At 48.9% G+C, this 27,839-nt stretch overlaps 1 protein-coding gene across 1 annotated transcript in view; it reads left to right on the forward strand.

Moving 5' to 3' along the window:
• The first annotated feature begins 24,488 nt into the window (after positions 1-24,488).
• LOC146869779 (fish-egg lectin-like) overlaps positions 24,489-27,839 on the forward strand; it is a 35,511-nt gene continuing 32,160 nt past the window's right edge. The window contains exon 1 of the mRNA XM_085615038.1: positions 24,489-24,839. Within this exon, the coding sequence (XP_085471164.1) occupies positions 24,650-24,839 (190 nt within the window). The 5' untranslated portion in view covers positions 24,489-24,649. The remainder of the gene's footprint in view (positions 24,840-27,839) is intronic.

Genomic DNA, 27,839 nt, shown 5'->3' on the forward strand with positions numbered 1-27,839 from the left:
TTAGCATACTCCTGCCATCGAGTGTGGGAATCGGTCACTTGCAAGCTGTGGGAATCGATCACTTGCAAGCTGTGGGAATCGGTCACTTGCAAGCTGTGTGAATCGGTCACTTGCACTCTGTGGGAATCAGTCACTTGCAAGCTGTGGGAAACGGTCACTTGCACTTTGTGGGAAACGGTCACTTGCAAGCTGTGGGAATCGGTCACTTGCAAGCCATGGGAATCGGTCACTTGCACTCTGTGGGAATCTGTCACTTGCACTCTGTAGGAATCGGTCACTTGCACTCTGTGGGACTCGGACACTTGCACTCTGTGGGATTCGGTCACTTGCACTCTGTGGGAATCGGTCCCTTGCAAGCTGTGGGAATCGGTCACTTGCAAGCTGTGGGAATCGGTCACTTGCACTTTGTGGGAATCGGTCACTTGCAAGCTGTGGGAATCGGTCACTTGCACCCTTTGGGAATCGGACACTTGCAAGCTGTGGGAATCGGACACTTGCAAGCTGTGGGAATCGGTCACTTGCACTCTGTGGGAATCGGTCACTTGCAAGCCGTGGGAATCGGTCACTTGCACTCTGTGGGAATCGGACACTTGCAAGCTGTGGGAAATCGGACACTTGCAAGCTGTGGGGATCGGACACTTGCAAGCTGTGGGAATCGGTCACTAGCACTCTGTGGAAATCGGTCACTTCCAAGCCGTGGTAATCGGTCACTTGCAAGCCGTGGGAATCGGTCACTTGCAAGCCGTGGGAACTGGTCACTTGCAAGCTGTGGTAATCGGACACTTGCACTCTGTGGGAATCTGTCACTTGCACTCAGTGGGAATTGGTCACTTGCACTCTGTGGGACTCTGACACTTGCACTTTGTGGGATTCGGTCACTAGCACTCTGTGGGAATCGGTCACTTGCACTCTGTGGGAATCGGTCACTTGCACTCTGTGGGACTCGGACACTTGCACTCTGTGGGATTCGGTCACTTGCACTCTGTGTGAATCGGTCACTTGCAAGCTGTGGGAATCAGACACTTGCAAGCTGTGGGAATCGGTCACTTGCACTCTGTGGGAATCGGTCACTTGCAAGCTGTGGGAATCAGACACTTGCACTCTGTGGGAATCTGTCACTTGCACTCAGTGGGAATTGGTCACTTGCACTCTGTGGGACTCGGACACTTGCACTCTGTGTGAATCGGTCACTTGCAAGCTGTGGGAATCAGTCACTTGCAAGCTGTGGAAATCGGACACTTGCATGCTGTGGGAATCAGTCACTTGCAAGCTGGGGAATCGGTCACTTGCACTCTGTGGGAATCTGTCACTTGCACTCTCTGGGAATCGGTCACTTGCAAGCCGTGGGAATCGGTCACTTGCACTCTGTGGGAATCGGTCACTTGCACTCTGTGGGAATCGGTCACTTGCAAGCTGTGGGAATCGGTCACTTGCACTCTGTGGGAATCGGTCACTTGCAAGCCGTGGTAATCGGTCACTTGCACTCTGTGGGAATCGGTCACTTGCACTTTGTGGGAATCGGTCACTTGCACTCTGTGGGAATCGATCACTTGCAAGCTGTGGGCATCGATCACTTGCAAGCTGTGGGAATTGGTCACTTGCACTCTGTGGGAATTGGTAACTTGCAGTCTGTGGGAATCGGTCACTTGCAAGCTGTGGGAATCGGTCACTTGCACCCTGTGGGAATCGGTCACTTGCAAGCTGTGGGAATCGGTCACTTGCAAGCTGTGAGAATCGGTCACTTGCCCTCTGTGGGAATCGGTCACTTGCAAGCCGTGGGAATCGGTCACTTGCAAGCGGTGGGAATCGGTCACTTGCAAGCTGTGGGAATCGGTCACTTGCAAGCTGTGGGAATCGGTCACTTGCACTCTGTGGGAATCGGTCACTTGCAAGCCGTGGGAATCGGTCACTTGCAAGCCGTGGGAATCTGTCACTTGCAAGCCGTGGGAATCGGTCACTTGCAAGCTGTGGGAATCGGTCACTTGCAAGCTGTGGGAATCGGTCACTTGCACTCTGTGGGAATCGGTCACTTGCAGGCCGTGGGAATCGGTCACTTGCAAGCCATGGGAATCCGTCACTTGCAAGCTGCGGGAATCGGTCACTGGCAAGCCGTGGGAATCCGTCACTTGCAAGCTGTGGGAATCGGTCACTTGCACTCTGTGGGAATCGGTCACTTGCAAGCTGCGGGAATCGGTCACTTGCAAGCCGTGGGAATCGGTCACTTGCACTCTGTGGGATTCGGTCACTTGCAAGCTGCGGGAATCGGTCACTTGCAAGCCGTGGGAATCGGTCACTTGCACTCTGTGGGATTCGGTCACTTGCAAGCTGTGGGAATCGGTCACTTGCAAGCCGCGGGAATCGGTCACTTGCAAGCTGTGGGAATCGGTCACTTGCACTTTGTGGGAATCGGTCACTTGCAAGCCGTGGGAATCGGTCACTTGCACTCTGTGGGATTTGGTCACTTGCAAGCTGCGGGAATCGGTCACTTGCAAGCCGTGGGAATCGGTCACTTGCACTCTGTGGGATTCGGTCACTTGCAAGCTGTGGGAATCGGTCACTTGCAAGCCGCGGGAATCTGTCACTTGCAAGCTGTGGGAATCGGTCAATTGCAAGCCGTGGCAATCGGTCACTTGCAAGCTGTGGGAATCGGTCACTTGCACTTTGTGGGAATCGGTCACTTGCAAGCTGTGGGAATCGGTCACTTGCAAGCCTCGGGAATCGGTCACTTGCAAGCCGTGGGAATCGGTCACTTGCAAGCCGTGGCAATCGGTCACTTGCAAGCTGTGGGAATCGGTCACTTGCACTTTGTGGGAATCGGTCACTTGCAAGCTGTGGGAATCGGTCACTTGCAAGCCTCGGGAATCGGTCACTTGCAAGCCGTGGGAATCGGTCACTTGCACTTTGTGGGAATCAGTCACTTGCAAGCTGTGGGAATCGGTCACTTGCAAGCCTCGGGAATCGGTCACTTGCAAGCCGTGGGAATCGGTCACTTGCAAGCCGTGGCAATCGGTCACTTGCACTCTGTGGGACTCGGACACTTGCACTCTGTGGGATTCGGTCACTTGCACTCTGTGGGAATCGGTCCCTTGCAAGCTGTGGGAATCGGTCACTTGCAAGCTGTGGGAATCGGTCACTTGCACTTTGTGGGAATCGGTCACTTGCAAGCTGTGGGAATCGGTCACTTGCACTCTTTGGGAATCGGACACTTGCAAGCTGTGGGAATCGGACACTAGCAAGCTGTGGGAATCGGACACTTGCAAGCTGTGGGAATCGGTCACTTGCACTCTGTGGGAATCGGTCACTTGCAAGCCGTGGGAATCGGTCACTTGCACTCTGTGGGAATCGGACACTTGCAAGCTGTGGGAAATCGGACACTTGCAAGCTGTGGGGATCGGACACTTGCAAGCTGTGGGAATCGGTCACTTGCACTCTGTGGAAATCGGTCACTTCCAAGCCGTGGTAATCGGTCACTTGCAAGCCGTGGGAATCGGTCACTTGCAAGCCGTGGGAACTGGTCACTTGCAAGCTGTGGTAATCAGACACTTGCACTCTGTGGGAATCTGTCACTTGCACTCAGTGGGAATTGGTCACTTGCACTCTGTGGGACTCTGACACTTGCACTTTGTGGGATTCGGTCACTAGCACTCTGTGGGAATCGGTCACTTGCACTCTGTGGGAATCGGTCACTTCCACTCTGTGGGACTCGGACACTTGCACTCTGTGGGATTCGGTCACTTGCACTCTGTGTGAATCGGTCACTTGCAAGCTGTGGGAATCAGTCACTTGCAAGCTGTGGGAATCGGACACTTGCAAGCTGTGGGAATCAGTCACTTGCAAGCTGTGGGAATCGGACACTTGCAAGCTGTGGGAATCGGTCACTTGCACTCTGTGGGAATCTGTCACTTGCACTCTCTGGGAATCGGTCACTTGCAAGCCGTGGGAATCGGTCACTTGCACTCTGTGGGAATCGGTCACTTGCACTCTGTGGGAATCGGTCACTTGCAAGCTGTGGGAATCGGTCACTTGCACTCTGTGGGAATCGGTCACTTGCAAGCCGTGGTAATCGGTCACTTGCACTCTGTGGGAATCGGTCACTTGCACTTTGTGGGAATCGGTCACTTGCACTCTGTGGGAATCGGTCACTTGCACTCTGTGGGAATCGATCACTTGCAAGCTGTGGGTATCGATCACTTGCAAGCTGTGGGAATTGGTCACTTGCACTCTGTGGGAATTGGTCACTTGCAGTCTGTGGGAATCGGTCACTTGCAAGCTGTGGGAATCGGTCACTTGCACCCTGTGGGAATCGGTCACTTGCAAGCTGTGGGAATCGATCACTTGCAAGCTGTGAGAATCGGTCACTTGCCCTCTGTGGGAATCGGTCACTTGCAAGCTGTGGGAATCGGTCACTTGCAAGCTGTGGGAATCGGTCACTTGCAAGCCGTGGGAATCGGTCACTTGCAAGCTGTGGGAATCGGTCACTTGCAAGCTGTGGGAATCGGTCACTTGCCCTCTGTGGGAATCGGTCACTTGCAAGCTGTGGGAATCGGTCACTTGCAAGCTGTGGGAATCGGTCACTTGCAAGCCGTGGGAATCGGTCACTTGCAAGCTGTGGGAATCGGTCACTTGCAAGCTGTGGGAATCGGTCACTTGCACTCAGTGGGAATCGGTCACTTGCAGGCCGTGGGAATCGGTCACTTGCAAGCCGTGGGAATCCGTCACTTGCAAGCTGCGGGAATCGGTCACTGGCAAGCCGTGGGTATCCGTCACTTGCAAGCTGTGGGAATCGGTCACTTGCACTCTGTGGGAATCGGTCACTTGCAAGCTGTGGGAATCGGTCACTTGCAAGCCATGGGAATCGGTCACTTGCACTCTGTGGGATTCGGTCACTTGCAAGCTGCGGGAATCGGTCACTTGCAAGCCGTGGGAATCGGTCACTTGCACTCTGTGGGATTCGGTCACTTGCAAGCTGTGGGAATCGGTCACTTGCAAGCCGCGGGAATCGGTCACTTGCAAGCTGTGGGAATCGGTCACTTGCAAGCCGTGGCAATCGGTCACTTGCAAGCTGTGGGAATCGGTCACTTGCACTTTGTGGGAATCGGTCACTTGCAAGCTGTGGGAATCGGTCACTTGCAAGCCTCGGGAATCGGTCACTTGCAAGCCGTGGGAATCGGTCACTTGCAAGCCGTGGCAATCGGTCACTTGCAAGCTGTGGGAATCGGTCACTTGCACTTTGTGGGAATCGGTCACTTGCAAGCTGTGGGAATCGGTCACTTGCAAGCCTCGGGAATCGGTCACTTGCAAGCCGTGGGAATCGGTCACTTGCACTTTGTGGGAATCGGTCACTTGCAAGCTGTGGGAATCGGTCACTTGCAAGCCTCGGGAATCGGTCACTTGCAAGCCGTGGGAATCGGTCACTTGCAAGCCGTGGCAATCGGTCACTTGCAAGCTGTGGGAATCGGTCACTTGCACTTTGTGGGAATCGGTCACTTGCAAGCTGTGGGAATCGGTCACTTGCAAGCCGTGGCAATCGGTCACTTGCAAGCCGTGGGAATCGGTCACTTGCACTCTGTGGGATTCGGTCACTAGCAAGCTGTGGGAATCGGTCACTTGCAAGCCGTGGGAATCGGTCATTGCAAGCCGTGGGAATCGGTCACTTGCACTCTGTGGGATTCGGTCACTAGCAAGCTGTGGGAATCGGTCACTTGCAAGCCGTGGGAATCGGTCACTTGCACTCTGTGGGATTCGGTCACTAGCAAGCTGTGGGAATCGGTCACTTGCAAGCTGCGGGAATCGGTCACTTGCAAGCTGTGGGAATCGGTCACTTGCAAGCCGTGTCAATCGGTCACTTGCAAGCTGCGGGAATCGGTCACTTGCACTTTGTGGGAATCGGTCACTTGCAAGCTGTAGGAATCGGTCACTTGCAAGCCTCGGGAATCGGTCACTTGCAAGCCGTGGGAATCGGTCACTTGCAAGCCGTGGGAATCGGTCACTTGCACTTTGTGGGAATCGGTCACTTGCAAGCTGTGGGAATCGGTCACTTGCAAGCCTCGGGAATCGGTCACTTGCAAGCCGTGGGAATCGGTCACTTGCAAGCTGCGGGAATCGGTCACTTGCAAGCTGTGGGAATCGGTCACTTGCAAGCCGTGGAAATCGGTCACTTGCAAGCTGTGGGAATCGGTCACTTGCACGTTGTGGGAATCGGTCACTTGCAAGCTGTGGGAATCGGTCACTTGCAAGCCTCGGGAATCGGTCACTTGCAAGCCGTGGGAATCGGTCACTTGCACTCTGTGGGAATCAGACACTTGCAAGCTGTGGGAATCGGTCACTTGCAAGCCGTGGGAATCGGTCACTTGCAAGCTGTGGGAATCGGTCACTTGCAAGCCGTGGGAATTGGTCACTTGCACTTTGTGGGAATCGGTCACTTGCAAGCTGTGGGAATCGGTCACTTGCAAGCCTCGGGAATCGGTCACTTGCAAGCCGTGGGAATCGGTCACTTGCACTTTGTGGGAATCGGTCACTTGCAAGCTGTGGGAATCGGTCACTTGCAAGCTGTGGGAATCGGTCACTTGCACTCTGTGGGAATCGGACACTTGCAAGCTGTGGGAATCGGTCACTTGCAAGCCATGGGAATCGGTCACTTGCACTCTGTGGGAATCGGACACTTGCAAGCTGTGGGAATCGGTCACTTGCACTCTGTGGGAATCGGTCACTTGCACTCTGTGGGAATCGATCACTTGCAAGCTGTGGGCATCGATCACTTGCAAGCTGTGGGAATTTGTCACTTGCACTCTGTGGGAATTGGTCACTTGCAGTCTGTGGGAATCGGTCACTTGCAAGCTGTGGGAATCGGTCACTTGCACCCTGTGGGAATCGGTCACTTGCAAGCTGTGGGAATCGGTCACTTGCAAGCTGTGAGAATCGGTCACTTGCCCTTTGTGGGAATCGGTCACTTGCAAGCCGTGGGAATCGGTCACTTGCAAGCTGTGGGAATCGGTCACTTGCAAGCCGTGGGAATCGGTCACTTGCAAGCTGTGGGAATCGGTCACTTGCAAGCTGTGGGAATCGGTCACTTGCACTCAGTGGGAATCGGTCACTTGCAGGCCGTGGGAATCGGTCACTTGCAAGCCGTGGGAATCCGTCACTTGCAAGCTGCAGGAATCGGTCACTGGCAAGCCGTGGGAATCCGTCACTTGCAAGCTGTGGGAATCGGTCACTTGCACTCTGTGGGAATCGGTCACTTGCAAGCTGCGGGAATCGGTCACTTGCAAGCCGCGGGAATCGGTCACTTGCAAGCTGTGGGAATCGGTCACTTGCACTCTGTGGGATTCGGTCACTTGCAAGCTGCGGGAATCGGTCACTTGCAAGCCGTGGGAATCGGTCACTTGCACTCTGTGGGATTCGGTCACTTGCAAGCTGTGGGAATCGGTCACTTGCAAGCCGCGGGAATCGGTCACTTGCAAGCTGTGGGAATCGGTCACCTGCACTTTGTGGGAATTGGTCACTTGCAAGCCGTGGGAATCGGTCACTTGCACTCTGTGGGATTCGGTCACTTGCAAGCTGCGGGAATCGGTCACTTGCAAGCCGTGGGAATCGGTCACTTGCACTCTGTGGGATTCGGTCACTTGCAAGCTGTGGGAATCGGTCACTTGCAAGCCGCGGGAATCGGTCACTTGCAAGCTGTGGGAATCGGTCACTTGCAAGCCGTGGCAATCGGTCACTTGCAAGCTGTGGGAATCGGTCACTTGCACTTTGTGGGAATCGGTCACTTGCAAGCTGTGGGAATCGGTCACTTGCAAGCCTCGGGAATCGGTCACTTGCAAGCCGTGGGAATCGGTCACTTGCAAGCCGTGGCAATCGGTCACTTGCAAGCTGTGGGAATCGGTCACTTGCACTTTGTGGGAATCGGTCACTTGCAAGCTGTGGGAATCGGTCACTTGCAAGCCTCGGGAATCGGTCACTTGCAAGCCGTGGGAATCGGTCACTTGCACTTTGTGGGAATCGGTCACTTGCAAGCTGTGGGAATCGGTCACTTGCAAGCCTCGGGAATCGGTCACTTGCAAGCCGTGGGAATCGGTCACTTGCAAGCCGTGGGAATCGGTCACTTGCAAGCCGTGGCAATCGGTCACTTGCAAGCCGTGGGAATCGGTCACTTGCACTCTGTGGGATTCGGTCACTAGCAAGCTGTGGGAATCGGTCACTTGCAAGCCGTGGGAATCGGTCACTTGCAAGCCGTGGCAATCGGTCACTTGCAAGCCGTGGGAATCGGTCACTTGCACTCTGTGGGATTCGGTCACTAGCAAGCTGTGGGAATCGGTCACTTGCAAGCCGTGGGAATCGGTCACTTGCAAGCCGTGGCAATCGGTCACTTGCAAGCCGTGGGAATCGGTCACTTGCACTCTGTGGGATTCGGTCACTAGCAAGCTGTGGGAATCGGTCACTTGCAAGCTGTGGGAATCGGTCACTTGCAAGCTGTGTGAATCGGTCACTTGCAAGCTGTGGGAATCGGTCACTTGCAAGCTGAGGGAATCGGTCACTTGCAAGCTGTGGGAATCGGTCACTTGCAAGCTGTGGGAATCGGTCACTTGCAAGCCGTGGGAATCGGTCACTTGCACTCTGTGGGAATCGGTCACTTGCAAGCTGTGGGAATCGGTCACTTGCAAGCCTCGGGAATCGGTCACTTGCAAGCCGTGGGAATCGGTCACTTGCAAGCTGTGGGAATCGGTCACTTGCACTTTGTGGGAATCGGTCACTTGCAAGCTGTGGGAATCGGTCACTTGCAAGCCTCGGGAATCGGTCACTTGCAAGCCGTGGGAATCGGTCACTTGCAAGCTGCGGGAATCGGTCACTTGCAAGCTGTGGGAATCGGTCACTTGCAAGCCGTGGCAATCGGTCACTTGCAAGCTGTGGGAATCGGTCACTTGCACTTTGTGGGAATCGGTCACTTGCAAGCTGTGGGAATCGGTCACTTGCAAGCCTCGGGAATCGGTCACTTGCAAGCCGTGGGAATCGGTCACTTGCACTCTGTGGGAATCAGACACTTGCAAGCTGTGGGAATCGGTCACTTGCAAGCCGTGGGAATCGGTCACTTGCAAGCTGTGGGAATCGGTCACTTGCAAGCCGTGGGAATCGGTCACTTGCACTTTGTGGGAATCGGTCACTTGCAAGCTGTGGGAATCGGTCACTTGCAAGCCTCGGGAATCGGTCACTTGCAAGCCGTGGGAATCGGTCACTTGCACTTTGTGGGAATCGGTCACTTGCAAGCTGTGGGAATCGGTCACTTGCAAGCTGTGGGAATCGGTCACTTGCACTCTGTGGGAATCGGACACTTGCAAGCTGTGGGAATCGGTCACTTGCAAGCCATGGGAATCGGTCACTTGCACTCTGTGGGAATCGGACACTTGCAAGCTGTGGGAATCGGTCACTTGCACTCTGTGGGAATCGGTCACTTGCAAGCCGTGGGAATCGGTCACTTGCACTCTGTGGGAATCGGTCACTTGCAAGCCGTGGGAATCGGTCACTTGCACTCTGTGGGAATCGGTCACTTGCAAGCTGTGGGAATCGGTCACTTGCAAGCTGTTCAAAGTCATCTCCGGGGTCACAAGGGGTGGTGGGACCCCTCCCTGTGTACACTGTGCATGGGCGTTGAGATAGCAGGTCTGCATACATTCAGCTTTCCACCTAGCTATGCTTGTCTTGGAGATGCGTTGAAGTCGGAGGCTTTGCAAAGGAGACAAGAGCTGATCAGGTTTATCGAAGGGCTCGGTCCCATCAATATCCATGGGAAAAAAACCATATCAACAAACAAAAGCGGGACTGACATGCAAGGGCTGATGGCTCTACGGGTCAGTAAACTATGTTTAGAACTCGAAGAAAGAATCGTGACAGGCACACATTAGGATAGTCAAATATTGAAAAACGTGCTGCCTCGGCACTTCAGGGCGCGTTGTTATCGCACTGATGAACAAAGCACCTGTAATACCTGTAAGTAGTTCCTCGACAAGGAATTAACAGAACATTTTTCAACAGCCAGACAGTTTAGGAACACACCCAAAGTCTTCCGCTGCTCCATCGCACGGCAAACATTCTAAAGCTTTGCAAAGAACGAAAAAGCCATGACTGGCGCGTTTTTTTTCCAAACATGTCTGTGGCGTCACTGCAACCGAGGACTCCATTGCTCAGCATTCTTCCAGGGACCCTCTCACTGTGCCCGGATGCGGGGCGGGTTCATAGCCTCGATAGAGGAGCCCCATCTCCCGCTGCCAGGTCTGCCTGCAGGGCCGGCTCTAGGGCGGTGCGACCGGTGCCACCGCACCGGGTGCTGACTCTTTGAGGGGGCGCCGTGTTTGGAAGGATGTTATGGTTTAAAAAGCACCTGGTGCCGCATTGCTGGCCTCCTGCAATTTTCATACAACAATAAAAATATCAGGGTAACTCCGGTGATTAATGTTCTTCCTGGAGAGAGGAGGAGTTTTGTCTTGTGGAAGTTTTAACTCATTTTATGGTAGCACAGAGTGTTAATGTGCGTGCCTGCTGCAAAGAATGTGTACCATGCCAATCACAACGTGGAGATAGTTTAAATAGGTCGGTGCTTCTGTCAGAGAGATCCTTTGGTTACTAGCAGTGTAGATGTTAAAATCCTAACATGGAACAGTGAGCTAATAGCGGTCATTCAAGAGCTGCATGCAAACAGTCAAGGTATAGATTAGAGCATTTTGATGTTTTCCTGCGTCTTTCATTATTCAAAAAGGGTTCATTTCGGTAAAAAAAAATCCTAATTATTAATTGTAACCTCCAACCCTGGGGTTATGTTTTAAATTCTGAGTCTGTGCCTCTCCAGACCAAGCACTCTTAAACTATACTGCCTACCAGTATGGATGACATGTGAGACCCCCTGTAGTCTTCTGGCTTATTTCACATTTCCTATAGACTGATTTACACACATATGATTGATTGTCTCTATGTAATGTATGTGTGTGTGTGATGTTAAGTGCCCTGACACCCTGCACTGGTATAGGTGGCACTCCAAAACTAATTAAATATATCTGAGAGAGAGTGGTTATGGAGACTTGAGGGGGCACTATTAAAGGGTGGTAGTGAGGGAAACATTGTCGCACAGGACGCCACCAGTGCTAAAGCCGGCCCTGCCTGCCTGCCTTCCGCCTGGACCATAAGAGGATGGGACGGGCCTGCTGTCCTCCTTAGCCCAGCAGTTCTGTCCAATAGGGATTGAGCAAGAAAACAAGCTTTATTCCTGGTGAACAGGAAGTGAATAACTTAAAGACGGGCATGGTTAAGGCTGGGGTGACAGCAACATCTATTGCCACATATCTCACTAGTGCCATGCGAGCTTCTCACTTTAAGGCTGAGCATGTTGAGGAGAGACTCTCAGCTTACATCAAGAACTGACACACAACCCAAAGGAAGCCAATGCAATGGCTATAACATCGGACAGCTCGGTGCCCAAAAAAAATAAACAAAAGACAGCCCGGTACCCTCAAGAAAACAGATTCTTAAGTCCAGTCACAATCAAGGGGTTCACTCAATTTTAAATCAGTGTGATCTCAATTACTCCTTAACTGTTGCGCCTGTTAATGATGCAGTTACAGTGTCAACAAATTCCCCTCTGGCAAAAGAGGGGGGAAAAGGTACAATCCAGAGTGACGACAGAAAAATGCGGAACTAGATAATATTGTTAATAACCCGGCCTTGAGATTTTCCAAGGTTTTAACAGCATGTCCACTGACAGAATGGTCCAAGAACTGAAAAGATCTGAAGAGAAACATATCTAGTTATTTTTCTAACTCTCTGTCTTAATTAGAGGGCTTGATGAGGGTTTTTGTACTTCCGTTCTTGATAAATGAAAAGGGTTTAGAACATAAATTGTTAAGATATTCCAGCATCAATAGGCACAAAAATACATAGGTCCCCCTTAATAAAAGTACAGTGTGTTTCAGCAGTGTAAATCACAATGTGGGACAGGGTGTTCAACAAAGTTTGCTCTTCGAATTTTTGGGTCCCACAAGAGCCCAGTCAAGGGGCAAAATTGGGGCAAGTGTGAAGCAAATTGCAGACAATCGCGGCATGGATCGAGTTGCTCTCAGTACCCTGCCCAGCCATTCGTCTCCTTTATGCGCAGCCCCTCAGAGGAGTACCGTAGTCGAATCATATTTGCCACCTGAGTGCACCCCATATGTTATTATTCTGGGGAATGTGCTAGTCTTAAAGGAAATACAAAGAGAAGATTGGCACAACTTAAGGAATAAAGTGGCTCATTAATCAGGAGGAATTCTGGTGCATTATTTATGTAATTATATGATTATGGTTAGAAGGATTACATGGATTGGCAATGGCCCCAAAAGCAGCCCGGGGGACTATGTGGGCATATATTTAAATAATCCCAAATTGACAGAGAAACTATTATATGGAATGCAACTTTGGGACCAACTGATAGGTGGATCACGGCCATGCCCTTAGGTTATATTTACAAATCACCGTACAATCATAGTAAGGAACAGCCAACTTTGGGAATGAGTGCCCCCGCACAGTGTGACTCCTCTGGACCTTATAGTGTTACCAGCAATAATGTATTGGGGCCCCTTCAGGGTTTAGATCGAATTGACTGGCTCTCACTAGGTGGAGTTACAAAGGTCAAGTCCCTAATACAGAAAGAATGGGTTGAGGTGTAAACAAAGAAGTCATTAAATTGTAAGGTCAACCAAGACAAGTATTCAATATATATAGAGGAGAACATAGGGAGAGTAACTCACACAATATCAACCTGCTATCTTGAAACATAGAAGGAATTTGATCCAAAAGGGAAAACCAAGATTGGATGCCTTGTAAAAATAACTTTGACATCATATGCAGTCAAGGATCGTGGGCCAGAGAGCATTTTCATATTAATGGTTAGCATAATGTGTGTAGTCCCGCTTTGCAATCGAATGAGCTAAGAGCGATGTGGGTCTGGATTCCTTGGGCCCTGTAAACCTCTCCGATCTCATCGAGCAGCCTGTAAGCAATTCCCTTGTTATCAATCAATCAATAATTATTTTTATTGATTTAGACCTCCTCAGAGATCGACAATATAAAATAATGTACATATTATCTGCAATAAATATACCAATTCATGAACTTGACTTCTTTAAAACAATGGTAAAAAAGTTTTAAAACATTTAAACAGGTTATAGCATGCAAATTGGGGAGAGGAGTTGGTCTACCGGCTAGGGGGTCAACCTCGAATCTGGGGAACCGGGTTCGAGTCTCGGCACTGACGCCGAACATTCTGTGATTGTGGGCAAATCACTTAATCTCCCCCGTGCCTAACAAAAAAAACATGAATGTGTCCTCATGTAATGCAACTGGTGCTATGTAAAGCGCTCTGACACCTGATTCGGGTCAAGTTCGCGCTATGTGAAACTGTAAAAATAAAAATAATATAAGTAGATCAAACAGATCATTAGTTCTAAGTAGATCATATCTAAAACATATAGGTTTTATAAAACGGCGTCGAGCTTTGACCAAGACTTTATTTGGGTAGAGGTATAAAATGTGCACAATGTCTTGAGCACCTCCTCTACATAGATCACAAGATCCTGACTCATCAGTTGTGTCGCCCCAATGTTTGGTATAGGCTTTTAATGGCAGGATCCCTAAGCAACGCATAACTATGCATCGTCTGACACTGTGTTCTAGTGTGAATCTCAGATATTTTTTACTAAATTTGAACTCTAGATTGATTATGAAGAACCTATAGTGTGATAGCTGAGAACAGTATGTCATACCGAGTTCAACCCTCAATCTTGGTATCGTTTTTTACAGAAAAAACTTCCAATATGCAGGTCACCAGGATTGCAAAATAAACATGGAACATTGAAAGAGCTCTTAAGCTATCTCGAGATATTAATAAAAAATGTACTGTCTTGCTCCAACCTTAAAAGTTTTGTCCTTTAAGAGAGCTCTCAAGGAGCCTTCTGTCGCATTAAGTAAGTTATATGCCCATCTGATTATATTTGCCAAAGCTCTTGTATAGGTGCTGTGAGAGGATGGTCTGGTATATGATGTCCACTAATGTAAGTGGGCACCTTGCCCCAGTCCAGACAACCCTTATGGTGATTTAAGAGGTCTCAGACAACCTTAGAAAGCTCTCTATATGGTAGCTGTGGAGAGCAGCCTTCAGGCTTAGTCCAGAAGGAGTGTAAAGCAGCTTGTTTTATAGTAATCTTATAGGATAGAATTAAGTGAAAAGAACCACACCAAGTATTTATAAAATTATGTATTTATTATATAATACTCTCTAGAATGTTCAACATCTCCAACACAGAGATAAACACAATACACACAATACTTTAGCACAGAAACACAGTAAATAGCACAAAATACACAGTGGCCCCAGGGGGGGACCAAACCATATACTAAGAAAGGGGTATAAGAACTACGACTCGACTCAAGACAGTTTCGAGAGGACGTAGAATTGGTGGGACCCCAAGGAACCACCCAAGGTCAGTTGATAGGTACCCCACTGAGAGTGTGTGCAGCGTGGGAACACGACGGCGTGCTCTGTACAAGTCTATGTGCAAGTCGCAGTTGGATTTTTAAAGATTAAGGACCCTTCCCAGTGGACCCTGAAGAAATCCAGTGGAAGACAGAAGGTTAGAGAGCCACCACATCCGTGGATACCCTATAACCCACGTTACTTACACCAGGGAAGCCGGGTACATACGTGTTAAGTGGTGTCGGAAACTGCCGTTGAACCCAATGGAGGACTTCAGGAAAGTGCCACTGCTGGAAGAGGAGAAAGTGTCCTTGGGAATCCAAAAATCGATTCCTAAAGAGGAGTACCTGAAAGCAGAGGGGACAGAGTCTATGTCACTTAGGGGTGACCGGGAGACTTGGAAGATGAATGCCCTCCAATGTCGGGTGCGTCAGGATGGATGACGAGGACTTTGACTCTGCAGCTGTGAGGACCAGGCGACACTGAGGAAGACCAGGACCTGGATACGAGCTGTTCCACAAAGGATGTCAAGTGCTGAGGGGTCGGTGTCAGTTGGGAGCACCAACAAGCCTTGGCAAAGGCAAGCCATGCAGGAATCAAAGAAGGAGCAACGGCAGGACCAGCAAGGTCCAGGGGACTCACCAAAGGCAGGGGAGTCAGGGCAGAACCCAATCAATTAGGGGGGCCCAAAAGAAACAAGTGTGACCCTTAAGTGGACCCACAGGCCAGAGGCATTGGAGTCGCAAGAGGACCTCAAGCAGCTCACCAAAAGGTGCAGGCCACGGTGCACACAATGCGGTGTGGCGGAAGACTCTGGTCACAGGAGATGCTCGAGGGTGGGGCCAATTGCAGCCCAAAGATCTTCTTGCAAAGTAGCCAACATGCCTTTGCAACTGCAATTAGGACACAGTACACAGGGGTTTGGTTATTGCAACCCCCTGAGGAATACTGGCGTCAAACTTGGTGAGAAGGTAGAGCACGCCTAGGGAGCTGTGGAAACCATCACCTGTGTTGCAGAGCCCACGGAGTCCGGAGGAGCTCGGGATCTGAAGACCGGTCGACTTAGTTGCAGTGCCTGTGAATGCAGGGGAGAGACTCCTTCACTTCAAGGAAGATTATTTCTAGTGTATTTGATACTTTACAGGCCGTGAAGGTTCCTGTATGAAACACAGGCAAAGATGATGCAGCAGACTGGAAGGGAGACGAAGTCAGTCCCAAACGAAGTCCAGTGAAGTCCAGGGTGCCCAGGCGCTAGTAGTGCAGTGGTGTCTGAACTGAATCTTATCCCACCACGAATCTAGGGACCTACACCCAAGTAAGCCCTTAAGTACCCTAGGGAAGGGGTTGGGAAGATTCAGGGGACTCTCCCAGGGGAGGATCTGGACAGAGGGGAGGTAACTCCCATGTCCTTTGTCCAGTTTCTCGCCAGAGCGGGAGCCAATGGCTCCCAGAACAGGTTTGAATTGGACTATGCACAGGGACACCAAATGTGCCCCTCATGCAGACTTTCAGGTGCTGGCAAGTGCACCCACCCGGTCCCAATACACAAAATCCTGTCTAGGAGGTGGTCACACCTCCCTGTGACAGGATGCCTATTGTTCCACCTTCCTCTGCTCGAGCTTGGCTCGGCAGGAGGAGGGCAAAAATGTGTCTGGTCGGCAACAATCATTTTGTGCTGTCCGGGACTAGAAGGTTGGCACTGGGAACACTGGATACCAAACATGATAGGATTCGTTGCAGCCATTTACGAGATGGTCATCGTGTAATTACGCGGTTCCCCTCTATATAGTACGTAGCTGCTTCACTGACAACCCAGGAGAATGGACTCCGTAAGCTGCAGGGGTGTCCTGCTCATGCAGGGGCACCCTCTCACTAAGAACCAAACACCCTGACTTTAGGATTGCAAAGGCCTGCTATAGGGGTGACTTATGGGTTTTAAGTGCAGTGACCCAAGATACAGTAAACCTATATCTTTAGTAAGTAAGTAAGTAAAGTATTTGTGAGGCATCATGGCGCTAGACGTGACGTGTCCTGAGTGACCAGGGTCAGTAATGGAGATTATTTGGGGGCGAAATAGCCAGGTCTTGACCATTTTCCTAAACTGAAGCCTATTAGGCCGTAGCTAATAGTAATCGGCAGCCTGTTTCAAAGTGTGGCTGTCCAGTGTAATAAGCTTTTACCTCTGCATCTGGCTTTTTGGATTTTGGGAACCTGAACTTGTCCTGTATTAGCTGATCTAAGATTCCGTCACGGGGAAAACCAGAGAAATAATTTCTGCATATCCATAGTTCTCCCAGCATACAGCGCCTTATGTACTAAACAAAGAGCTTTAAATTCATCACGTTGTTGGATCCTGAGCCAATGGCGCTGCCTAATGCTATGGGAGATGGAGCTGGTATGTAGTCTGCGTCACCGCCACACGGTATGGTAAAAAGTCAAAAAGATGACATGCCGACACCATTGACAATTCCAGGTTGCCAGGAAAAGGGAATAGCAACGTCCTCCGAAGTACAGCTAAGTGCCGGGGTCAATAATCACAGTTTAATGAGAGACCCTCCAGTGGGATTATAGGATTGTGAAGACTACAAAGCGGGACAAATGCAAAGACAGGGCTGTCAATAAATATATAAGGGCGGCACAGGTTCGCAACCCATGCAGGTGACCTTTGTCCCAGCTTAGAACTTCAGAGACCTCCACTCAGATGCCTCCTCCTCCTCTCTCTGGGAGTCTCAGCTTCCTCTTCTTCTCTTCAGTCACAGCCACAGGGGTCCTTCGTTGTGTAGGATAGGTTCCAGCCATTAAGGAAGTCAGGCAGCAGCAAAGATCCTGCCCTTAGAAACCAAAAGCAAGCTTGGATAACAGTTTAAAACTTCCCCAGTCCAGAAGAAATGCATCTTTGACTTTAATCTTTTTTTCACAAGTTGCCTTGCAATGTTAGGATGCCCTGGTCAGTCCAGTCCATGAGAAATAACAACAAAAGAGTGTGAAAATGAGAAAAACAAATGGACAGTAATTCTCCTAGAAAAAGGAAAAAGTGCCAAGAAGCAAATCAATCAGATATGAGAAATAGAACCCTCGCTCACCAACATAGTTGGTGACATGCTTCATCATAGGGTTCCACCAGGGGTGCCTTCTGCACCTCCGGTGTGCTTCGACGCTTTGTTAGGGCGGAGCATAAAAATCAGACTAGAGAATTTTAAGTGACTAATAAGTGCAAAAAAAGAGAAACTATTTAAAAGGTCAAGATGCGTCCACAGGTAAATTTAATAGTGACGAAACCTGAACACATTAAAAACAGTGAAGGATGATTGATACTGACATTGAATTGGTCAGATGCATCCTATATTGGTCGACATGTTTCAGCTTATAGTTGTCTCTTACAAAGCTTTCTTCAGGACCTAATGAAAAAATAAAAATGGCACCTTGGCGGTATAAGCTTACTAAAGCTTACCCTAACCTCAGGTGCAAAAAAACCGATACACTCACGGTTTCAATACAGGCCTTCCACAACTCCGAAAGGATATCTGTAAAAAAATACATATGTTGTATCAACGTATATATTAATCTAAAAATTATTGTAACCAAATTCAGATTGAATGCAATGCATGGCACAGAAAATAGTTTGACAATGTGGTCCATACAATTGTGTGACCATCACTAATGTTCAGCAGATCCCAGTTTTGATCGAGAGCAACGAGTAACATTTGTTCTATTTAATTATTTGTTTTAAATCATGCCAGAAAGTACTCAATTGAACCATTAGACCAACGAGCCGGCATGAAATACTATTACGAAATAAGTGTAAATCACGTTTAAGCTTTGGCACTATTAACAAAATCATGTTGCAAAGGCAGGAAAACAGCAGGCGCTTACGTGTACGTAGAAAGGAGTAGGCTCCCTGTCGATGCCGCTGACGCATTGCGAGATCCGGCTTGCAGGGATTGCATGAGACTTCCGGCCATCGCGTAGGCTTGCTTTATTTAAACCCGAACGCCCTACGCTTTGTTGACTCCGGGCTCGGTGGTACATTTCGGTTGAAGAACCGGGCAGAGGACTTGGATGATGTAAGTACCGCCCGATAGTTACATTTACGAACAATTGTGTTGAGCGGTACTCTTTGGTTAATGGAATAACGGGCTAAGTGTAAGCTTTCCGTTTTCTTTTTCCATTATAGCTGTTCTGTAGTCCCGCCACCCACCTACTTGCCTAAGGAGCCTACTCCTTTCTACGTACACGTAAGCGCCTGCTGTTTTCCTGCCTTTGCAACATGATTTTGTTAATAGTGCCAAAGCTTAAATGTGATTTACACTTATTTCGTAATAGTATTTCATGCTGGCTCGTTGGTCTAATGGTTCAATTGAGTACTTTCTGGCATGATTTAAAACAAATAATTAAATAGAATAAATGTTGCTCGTTGCTCTCGATCAAAACTGGGAGCTGCTGAACATTAGTGATGGTCAGACAATTGTATGGACCACATTGTCAAACTATTTTCTGTGCCATGCATTGCATTCAATCTGAATTTGGTTACAATAATTTTTAGATTAATATATACGTTGATACAAAATATGTATTTTTTTACAGATATCCTTTCGGAGTTGTGGAAGGCCTGTATTGAAACCGTGAGTGTATCGTTTTTTTTGCACCTGAGGTTAGGGTAAGCTTTAGTAAGCTTATACCGCCAAGGTGCCATTTTTATTTTTTCATTAGGTCCTGAAGAAAGCTTTGTAAGAGACAACTATAAGCTGAAACATGTCGACCAATATAGGAAGCATCTGACCAATTCAATGTCAGTATCAATCATCCTTCACTGTTTTTAATGTGTTCAGGTTTCGTCACTATTAAATTTACCTGTGGACGAATCTTGACCTTTTAAATATTTTCTCTTTTTTTGCACTTATTAGTCACTTAAAATTCTCTAGTCTGATTTTTATGCTCCGCCCTAACAAAGCGTCGAAGCACACCGGAGGTGCAGAAGGCACCCCTGGTGGAACCCTATGATGAAGCATGTCACCCACTATGTTGGTGAGTGAGGGTTCTATTTCTCATATCTGATTGATTTGCTTCTTGGCACTTTTTCCTTTTTCTAGGAGAATTACTGTCCATTTGTATTCTCATTTTCACACTCTTTTGTTGTTATTTCTGGATACAGGGGGACTAAGAGTGTGGCTTAACCCTCTCTCTCTTGTTGTTTTCAGTCAGTCCAGTCCATGGTCAGGCAGCATATTAGAGTCAGACTAGGAAAGCCACAGATCTCACTATAGTCGACAATAACACCAAAACCCAACATGACAAAATAGAACGCGGTTTGTTTCAGTGATTGGGCAAAAGTCAATTTCTCAGAATGGGAGGAAGAGGTAAACCTCCCTCAACTCACATTCTGGCACTCTGTCAGTTCCTCTGTAGGCTGCAGACTGCGGCTGCTTTCAGAGCACGATGGGCTACCATGAGCCAGCCACGCTCTCATGGCCCCATTTTAGCTGCATCCTCCCGCAGTGTGAGGCTGATTTAAACATTTTTGGCAGAGCTGGTTTTAGTTTCCAGTCCTCCCTGCCAGTAATTACAATTTTGGCCACTGTGTTTTAAGTGGTCGCCTTACATGGATGCAAACCCAAAACAAGGTAGAGCAGCAGCTGCATGCTGCTAGCTAGGGATTTACATTATTTATTTTTTTTAAGGCTAGACAATGGCATTTTTGTTGTGTATCGGAAGCACTGCGCTGGTAAAAGCCTTTTTGCCTGGAGCACTGAGTATCCTTACACTGTTTTTAGGTCGAGCATGGGCATCGCATGCGCGTCTCTGCGAGGCATGCTGTATTCGAGTATAGACTTGAAGCCCCGCCCACTCACTGCCCACATTTGTCTTTGGCTTCTGTCCTTTGTAAATGCTGGCTTCTGATTCATTAATAGGCTTGTCTTCATTTGCCTTGTCTTCACCGCCTTGTCTTCATTTGTAACCTTCCCATGAGGACTGGCTCAAAGTCGGCCGAAAACCAGCCCTGGCAAAGAGCTTGTGGCACCCCCAAGCCCCGGGGGTGGGGGCGGCCGAGCACTTTTCCAGGGCCGGTTTTGGTTCCCAGTCCGGCCCTGATGAGGACTGGCTCCTTTACTTTGGTTGTTACACAGTATATCTTTTTTAGTCTGTAAGCACTGTTTTCTTTAATGAGTTTCTACTAATGCAGGCGCCACAAGCTGTCCTGCAACATTGAGCGCTTTCACTTTCCAAGCAATAGGTCTCGTATTTACAAGAGTTTGAGCTATTGCCACTGTTAATGACAATGCCTTTTATTTATGTGTTAATTATCAAAACAAATGATTAAAAGGCATTGTCATTTATAATGCCAATAGCTTAAACTCTTGCAAATGCAAGACCTATTGCATTGCAAATGCTTGTTTTACTTGACTTAACTCTAGCAAAGTATTTTCGCAGAAAAAGGTGCTTTATCTTGTTTCGAAACTTGCCTGCGCACTAGCGCGATGGTGTATTGTAAACTACGCTGAGAAGATGTTACAGGTGACTTCTGCATCGGAGAAAAAAGGGATGGATGGTAGACACTCTCTGGATCGAACTAAAAAATGGCATCCCCCCAACGTGAAGAGACAGTGGAGCACAATGAGTTCACACACGTTCCAGGTGAGGCTTAGAGAATGGAGATTGCAACATGATTCATTCACACCAACTCTTCTGAAAAGGTAAAGATAGGGGTCCAGGGTGCACCATGCGCAATTGGATGTTTTCCAATTGAGCAACAACAATAACACAAGCGGCGTCACTATGGAGGTGCGGGGGGGTGCTGACCGCACCGGGTGACACCCTCACACGGAGTGACACCAAAGGGCCGGTGTGTGCAGTCCTGAGCAACGCAACCTAACCTTTCAGGAGGAGGAGATGCCTGTGCGCAGTGCGCACTGTCTCCTCCTCCGCCGCGTCTGCGCGCCAGTGGCGTTGTCACTTCAGACTCTAGGCCCGGGTGCAGGCGGCTGATCCCGCATGCGCATTGGGCCCGAAATGTGCGTGTGACTGGCATCACGAGTGACAAGGAGGTCGGAGGAGAGGTTGACCACCCATTTCTGGGCCGCCATAATTTAATTTTATTCCAAGCCTCAAGGCTAGCCGCCGACCGACGTAGCCCTCCCCGTCTGCCACCAACACAGCAGGTGAGTTTCTCCGGCCGACCGGCACCAATTGATTAGGTCATGGGTCAGGTGGCGGTGGGTGGTGGTCAAGCGGTTATGCTGCCTGCATGGGTGGGGGGTGCGTGGTGGTCAAGCCCAAGCGTTTATGCTGCCTGTGCGCTGTGCGATGCAATTAATGGTCATCATGGGTCAGGTGGTCAAGCGGACGCTGCGGCTGCGGACCAGTTATGCTTATGCTGCCTGTGCTGTGTGTTGTTGGGAGTGTCGACTTTTCACTTTTGTGACTTCTTGAGCAGGCCGCAGCGAGCAGGGGGAGGCAGTGCGTAGCGAGGTGGCCTGCCTGCCTCTCTGATCACTGCCTCTCTGATCACTGATCGTCGTCTTCGAGAGTTGTGGGCCCATCTTTTGAGCTGTCGGGACTCGGAGGCCTGCAGTGCGAAGAGACAACTTTCAGGCACAGCAGCTCTGTGTACATGCTGAGGCCTCAGTCTCACCTGCTAGCGCGGCAGTTCTTCTCTGAGTCTGACTCTTACTGAAAACAGTGGCTGCCTGCAAGACGGGGTTCTCACTCTCTTTCCTCTCCTTTCTTTTATTTGCACCCCTGTGAAATGGATCCAAAAGAGAAAATCACTTTTGCTGGAAATCAATGGCGTATTTTTCTGACATTTAATTCCAAAGTGCAGCATCGGGAATAAAAGTTTAAAAATATGAAAAATAAATCACTAAATAAAGTAAGACAGAGTGGTAGCAAACTGGCCAGATTTATTTTATTCACACCCAAACACATTAGCGCCACTTTTACAGAGTTTGCCAGTGAAGCGCTATTTTTGTTGTCTTGGCTTTGTTTTCCCTGGGCTTGGAACTAGTGCACCAATCCGGGAGGTACTGCAATGTGAGGATTGAAAAACAAAATTTGTACTGCTGCTCTGCATCTAGGGATGTTGTCTTTTTTTACCATACTGCTTACGTTTTGTAAGGATATAAGCAATGGCCATTGAAATGGGTCCATTCAGGGCCCTGTAGTCATGTCCTTAACTTTTCAGGCAAAAACACTCACTGATTTCTGAACAGTGAGTGTAAAAGCGTTAAGGTAACCATGTTGTTCCGGCTTACATTTCACATGGTTTGTAAAATTTTGCATCCCCTATGATTGTTTGCTTTCTCCAGGATGCTGTCACTTTTTTTTTGTAAATGTAGGCCACATATTGCTCTTGCCCAGTGTGTAATTTAAATTGAGCCGCATCCAGGTGTTTATAGCTGGCAACAATGGGGTTGTAGTTGAAGGCAGTGTGAGTTTTTCTCAGTGGGACAGTATGGTGTTCAGTGGGGGAGAGGATGTGGCACTATGGCCAGAGCTGCTGAATTTGGAACTGGGGAACCAGGTTCAGCCTTAATAACCAGTCCGCCAGACCACTCTCCTGAGAGAGCACTATCTCATGCTAGACCTTAGAAGGCTTCGCAAGACATTAGAAGCCCCAGTGTCGTAGGTGTAGGTTAACCTTTAAGGCTTGTCCACCACTATTCATACTGAAGTTCACCTCCAGTCTTGAGGGCAGGCCTATGAAGCAGCACACCCTAGAACAGCAGTGACCCTGTCACTGAGATCACAGGACCCTTGAGAAGGGCCAGCTTTAGGGCAGTGCAACCGGTGTGACTGCACCAGGTGCTGACTTTAGGTGGAGGCATCATTTTTGCAAGTCTATTATGGTTTTAAAAGCGCTTGCTGCCTTCTTCCTGGCCTCCAGCAATTTTCGTTAACAATAAAAATGTCATGATGACTCTGGTGATCAGTGGCGCAACTAGAGCCACATTTTGGGGGGGGGGGGGCTAAGAAAAAATTTCGGGGGGGCCTGAATCTTTTAAGCCATAGGCAGAGTGGAGCTGCAGGGGCTCTTACAAGGGGTGAAACACCAGCGAGGCCTCATTAACATGCAAATGGTCTTTTAAAGACCTGTGAAGTGCTCGGGTGCGGCTGTGTCTGCGCTGGGAAGCTGTCTCATCCCGGGCTGCCACACGACAGAGGGGGGGGAGGGGGGGGGGGGTATTGGGGGCCGAAGCCCAGTGAGTCCAATGGGTGTTGCACGCCTGCTGGTGATTAATGTTCATCCTAGAGAGAGATCGGAATTTTGTCTAATGGAAGATTTGACTCATGGAAAGGTAGCTCAGAGGGTTAATCTACCTGCTGCAAAGAACATGTACCATGCAGATCACAAAGTGCACATAATGTAAATAGGCCAATGGGTTACTGCTTTTGTAAGAGAGATCCTTTTGTTACTTGCAAGTCGTGAGGGGGTGACACCATGAGTTACCCGCACCGGGTGACGCCAACCCTAGTGACGCCACTGAATAACAGTACGCAAGTGACGCGCGTGACGTGCGCACACTACGCACAGTGCTAACGTGCCACCTGATGGTTTCACCCGCGGGACTGAGCCAGAGACCATCGATGCACTATCATTCCATGCACAAAAGGCGTTTGCAAATTAAACACGAAGCCAATGGCATTTTGCGACCGAAAGCAATGCCAGTGCTAAGAGCTGGGGCCACATTTGTCACGAAGGTCCGGCGCCGCCGCCGAACCATAGGATTGCTGAATAGAAAGTCTCTAAAATCTTAATTTCACCCCCTGCCTCTTTCTGCCACCAACACACTCTTCCCCGCCCGGTTGTGTCACTCTTCTTTGTTCTTGTTCTTTTGCGTTGTTTCTGTTTGTGATTTCCAACTAATTACTTGACCTTCCCTTAGTGGCTGTATCTTCTCGGAAATCTGTATTTTACGGAGAGTCTCACCTGGGCAATGTTCACCTGTCCCTGTACTGAGGCTCCGCGCTGACTCGTATTCAGTTGTTGCGCAAACATAGTATTTCCTCGGGTGTCACCCAACCGCACGAGGATGGGATGTTTATTTTACACGGATTATTAGGATGTTCCCGGAGCTGTTGGCCAGGCTCCAAGACTTCCTCGAAACCAACGGACCCCAACCCCGCCCTAAACGGAGTAGGCCTTTCTTCCTTTGATGTTAGATGACTCAAAGAAACATCACCACATGTCAAACACCTTGTTTCCCCCCTTCCCCCTGTGTTGAGTATTTAAGCGCGCGCGCCGGCGTCTCTGCTATCAGCGGCCTCTGCAGTGACAGAAGAACTCACAGACAGCTGAAGATGAGCCTCTCCGGTGCGCTGCTGTGTCTGCCCCTGCTGGCGCTCTGCTCAGGTAAGACGGACACCGGTCAATGCACATCTGTATGTAGTTGTTGTCTTGTACAGCGCTAACGCCACCCAGCCTGGCTTCGGAGCGCCTGAACGGTGAGAAAGTACAAGCCATAAAGGTTGGTCAAACATTGATTGCGCTGGCATGACAGACAGATTTTAGCATAGTGCCAACGTGGTCTTAATGGGTGTAAAGGGAAGTGAAAGTGCAGAGCACAGAGCATAAACATACTTTGGCGAGAGATACAGGTCATCCTCAGAGCAGAGCAGACCAGCACACTGGCCGTACCACGAAAAGAGACCAGAAAACAACACATTCAAAATACTTCGTTCCCATTTCACGACTTTCTTCACTGCCTAGAGTGTGACCATCTCGCAAAAGCTCTCCTCGGCTTCTCTCTCTCGTCTCAGCTCTCCTGAAACTTGCCTTCCCTTCTATGCGTCTAAGCTCTTGTAATGCCTGTCTCACTGAGACTGTGTTAGTCTCTCTCCTCACCCACACTGCTGTCTATCTCGCTAAGAGCAGCGTGCCTGCCTTTCACAAAGAACCTCTCTTCTTGCCTTTATCTTGACTAGCAAGTCCCACACGCACATTTTCCCCATACACTCAAAATGTTGCCTTCTTTCTCAACTAAGCGTTTCATGGGCCTATTTCCCTCCTTGTACTTCTGTCGGAACCCCCTTCCTGAACGCCCACCAACCCCCATCTCCCTCTTCCCTTATCTAATGTTGGTCTCCCCCAAGTACTCTTGGATGCCCCTCTGTCTCAAACCCCCCTATATGTCCACTTCACGAGAGCCTTCTTGCCTTTTTGTCTGTCCTCAGCACTTCCATTCCTCACCAGCCCCGTAGCCTCCTGCGTTCTATCTATCGCAATCTTGTATACCTGTCTCCTTAGCTCCAAGAAGTTGTGCTTCCTCAAAGTCCTCCCATGTATACGCCCACCTTGTATTCACCCACCTTGTATTCACCTCTGCCAGATCCTCCAATATGTATTCATAACCGGCCCCCACCCTTCCGGCCTACCGGGGAAATGCCCGGTGCCTGCCAGGGCCAGTCTGGCCCTGTGACAAGTTATCAATATCTAACCGCTTAACATTTTGTGTGCGTGTGTGTTTGCCAGACCTCCAGCCTCACTCACCACGAGTGAGCCTTACACATCGAGGGGATCTGGCAGCACACTCACTCACACACGAGTGACTGATACCTGTTGGGGACTATAGCCAGAACTCCAAATATGGCTTTCATTAGACCCAGGTTTATGCAGAGCAGCTCCTGACAGATGGAAAGGAGGCAGAAATACCTCCCTACACAGAGGAAGGTCTCCAGCAACAGCCGCTACTCTGCACATAACAGCACGAAAGCTAGCACATGCATGCTCCACGATTTGTGATGATAGAATGTCCATCTGGAAACGTGTACACATTACCCATTCAGGGCAATGTTCTTTATGTATCTACTTGATGTATCTACCTGAGTACTGTGTGTTAGTTAGTTCCCACACCTGAGAATTTGGATAACCATGGAACTGTGCTATCCTAAAACATCTTGTGTGAGAATCTAGGTCGGTCTTCCCTGAGCCCCATCATGCATCTAGTCCCCAGCGCCCCTGAGAGTGTCTGCCTCTGTTGAGACCCCTTGACTGTGTGCAGAGCCCCCAGTGTTTCAGGCTCCTGTAGGCCCTCTTTTGTGTCTATCTTCTCTTGGCTCATTGTGTGTCTACCATTTATAAATTCTCCAGTATATCTAGAGAGCTCATTTAGGTTTGAGCACAGCAGGAAAACCACCCGCCCGGTTCTCCCACCCAGTCAAATCCATGGTTTCCCCACCATATTTGCATGTGAGAGCGGTGCCAGGTATGCATCTGTGCAGCTGTGGCATCCTCCAGAGCAAATATTTCCCCTAGTGTCCAGCCAACAACTAGATCGTCAGATCATAGAGACGGTCATATATTACCACCGAGAGGGATCAGTGCAGCTGTAATTCCTATATAGTATAGAATATTCCATAAAAGAAGTCTGTACCCAATTTAGACTGCTTACTATTTATTCCACTATCAAGATAGGGTTTCTAATTTCATACACTCCTGTATGTCGACATAGCGTCTGCCTATCATAATACATAAAAACAAACATTGGCAATTCCAATAGGTCTCGCATTTGCGAGAGATAGAACTATTGGTGTTGTAAATGACAATGTCAATTCAATTCAATTCATGAAGCTTTATTCGGTTCATAACATATAATGACCATAAAAGCGCACAGCAAAACACAAAAATACAAAGATACATACTAATAAAGGAGCACATTTTTAAAAAATCATGCTTTTCCTATAATAAATAGCTTTACAAATAAAACTTGCAGTATAAAAACATATATCAGGGGAATTCATATTAAAAAGCAACCTCATTGCATCTTCCGTATTAAAAATACCATATTTTAAAAACATGGGTTTTAAAAACGTAATCCTTACATTCAAGAACAGAGTGCAAATAAGCATAAAGTGCATACTGCTTTGTTTGGAGTGTCCGTCGCACGGGCAAGGGCCAACAGGGTATCTTTTTTGTTGGGGGAAGGCCACCAAGACATGCGCCATTCCTAGCCTTAATCTAGTTAGGACAAATCTATGGGCTGGGTGGGTTACCATGTTCAGGTACTGCTGAAAACCCTCATTTTCAGTGTATTTATTATACAGTTGAACAGTAATAGAGGGACCAGACTCAGCTAGACGTTTTTGAGTTCTAGACAATAGAAAGGATTTTTTCATGCCATGTTTAACTAGAACTCGTGTGGAATAACAATCTAATAACAAGTTCAACCCAAAAATAGCCTGATAGCTCTCGACCACATACTTAAGCCATGGGATTTTCATACAGTTATCTAATTTAAAACAGTTCTTAATAACAAGTTGGTTGAACTCAGTCTCTTCCTTATGCCAGATTGCTTTGTAAAGCGACAAAGGGTCTAAGGGAAACAAGGTCACTCAAATAGGCAGCCCCGACCTC

Source organism: Triturus cristatus, chromosome 1_1, assembly GCF_964204655.1.
Source record: "Triturus cristatus chromosome 1_1, aTriCri1.1, whole genome shotgun sequence".
Taxonomy (NCBI): domain Eukaryota; kingdom Metazoa; phylum Chordata; class Amphibia; order Caudata; family Salamandridae; genus Triturus; species Triturus cristatus.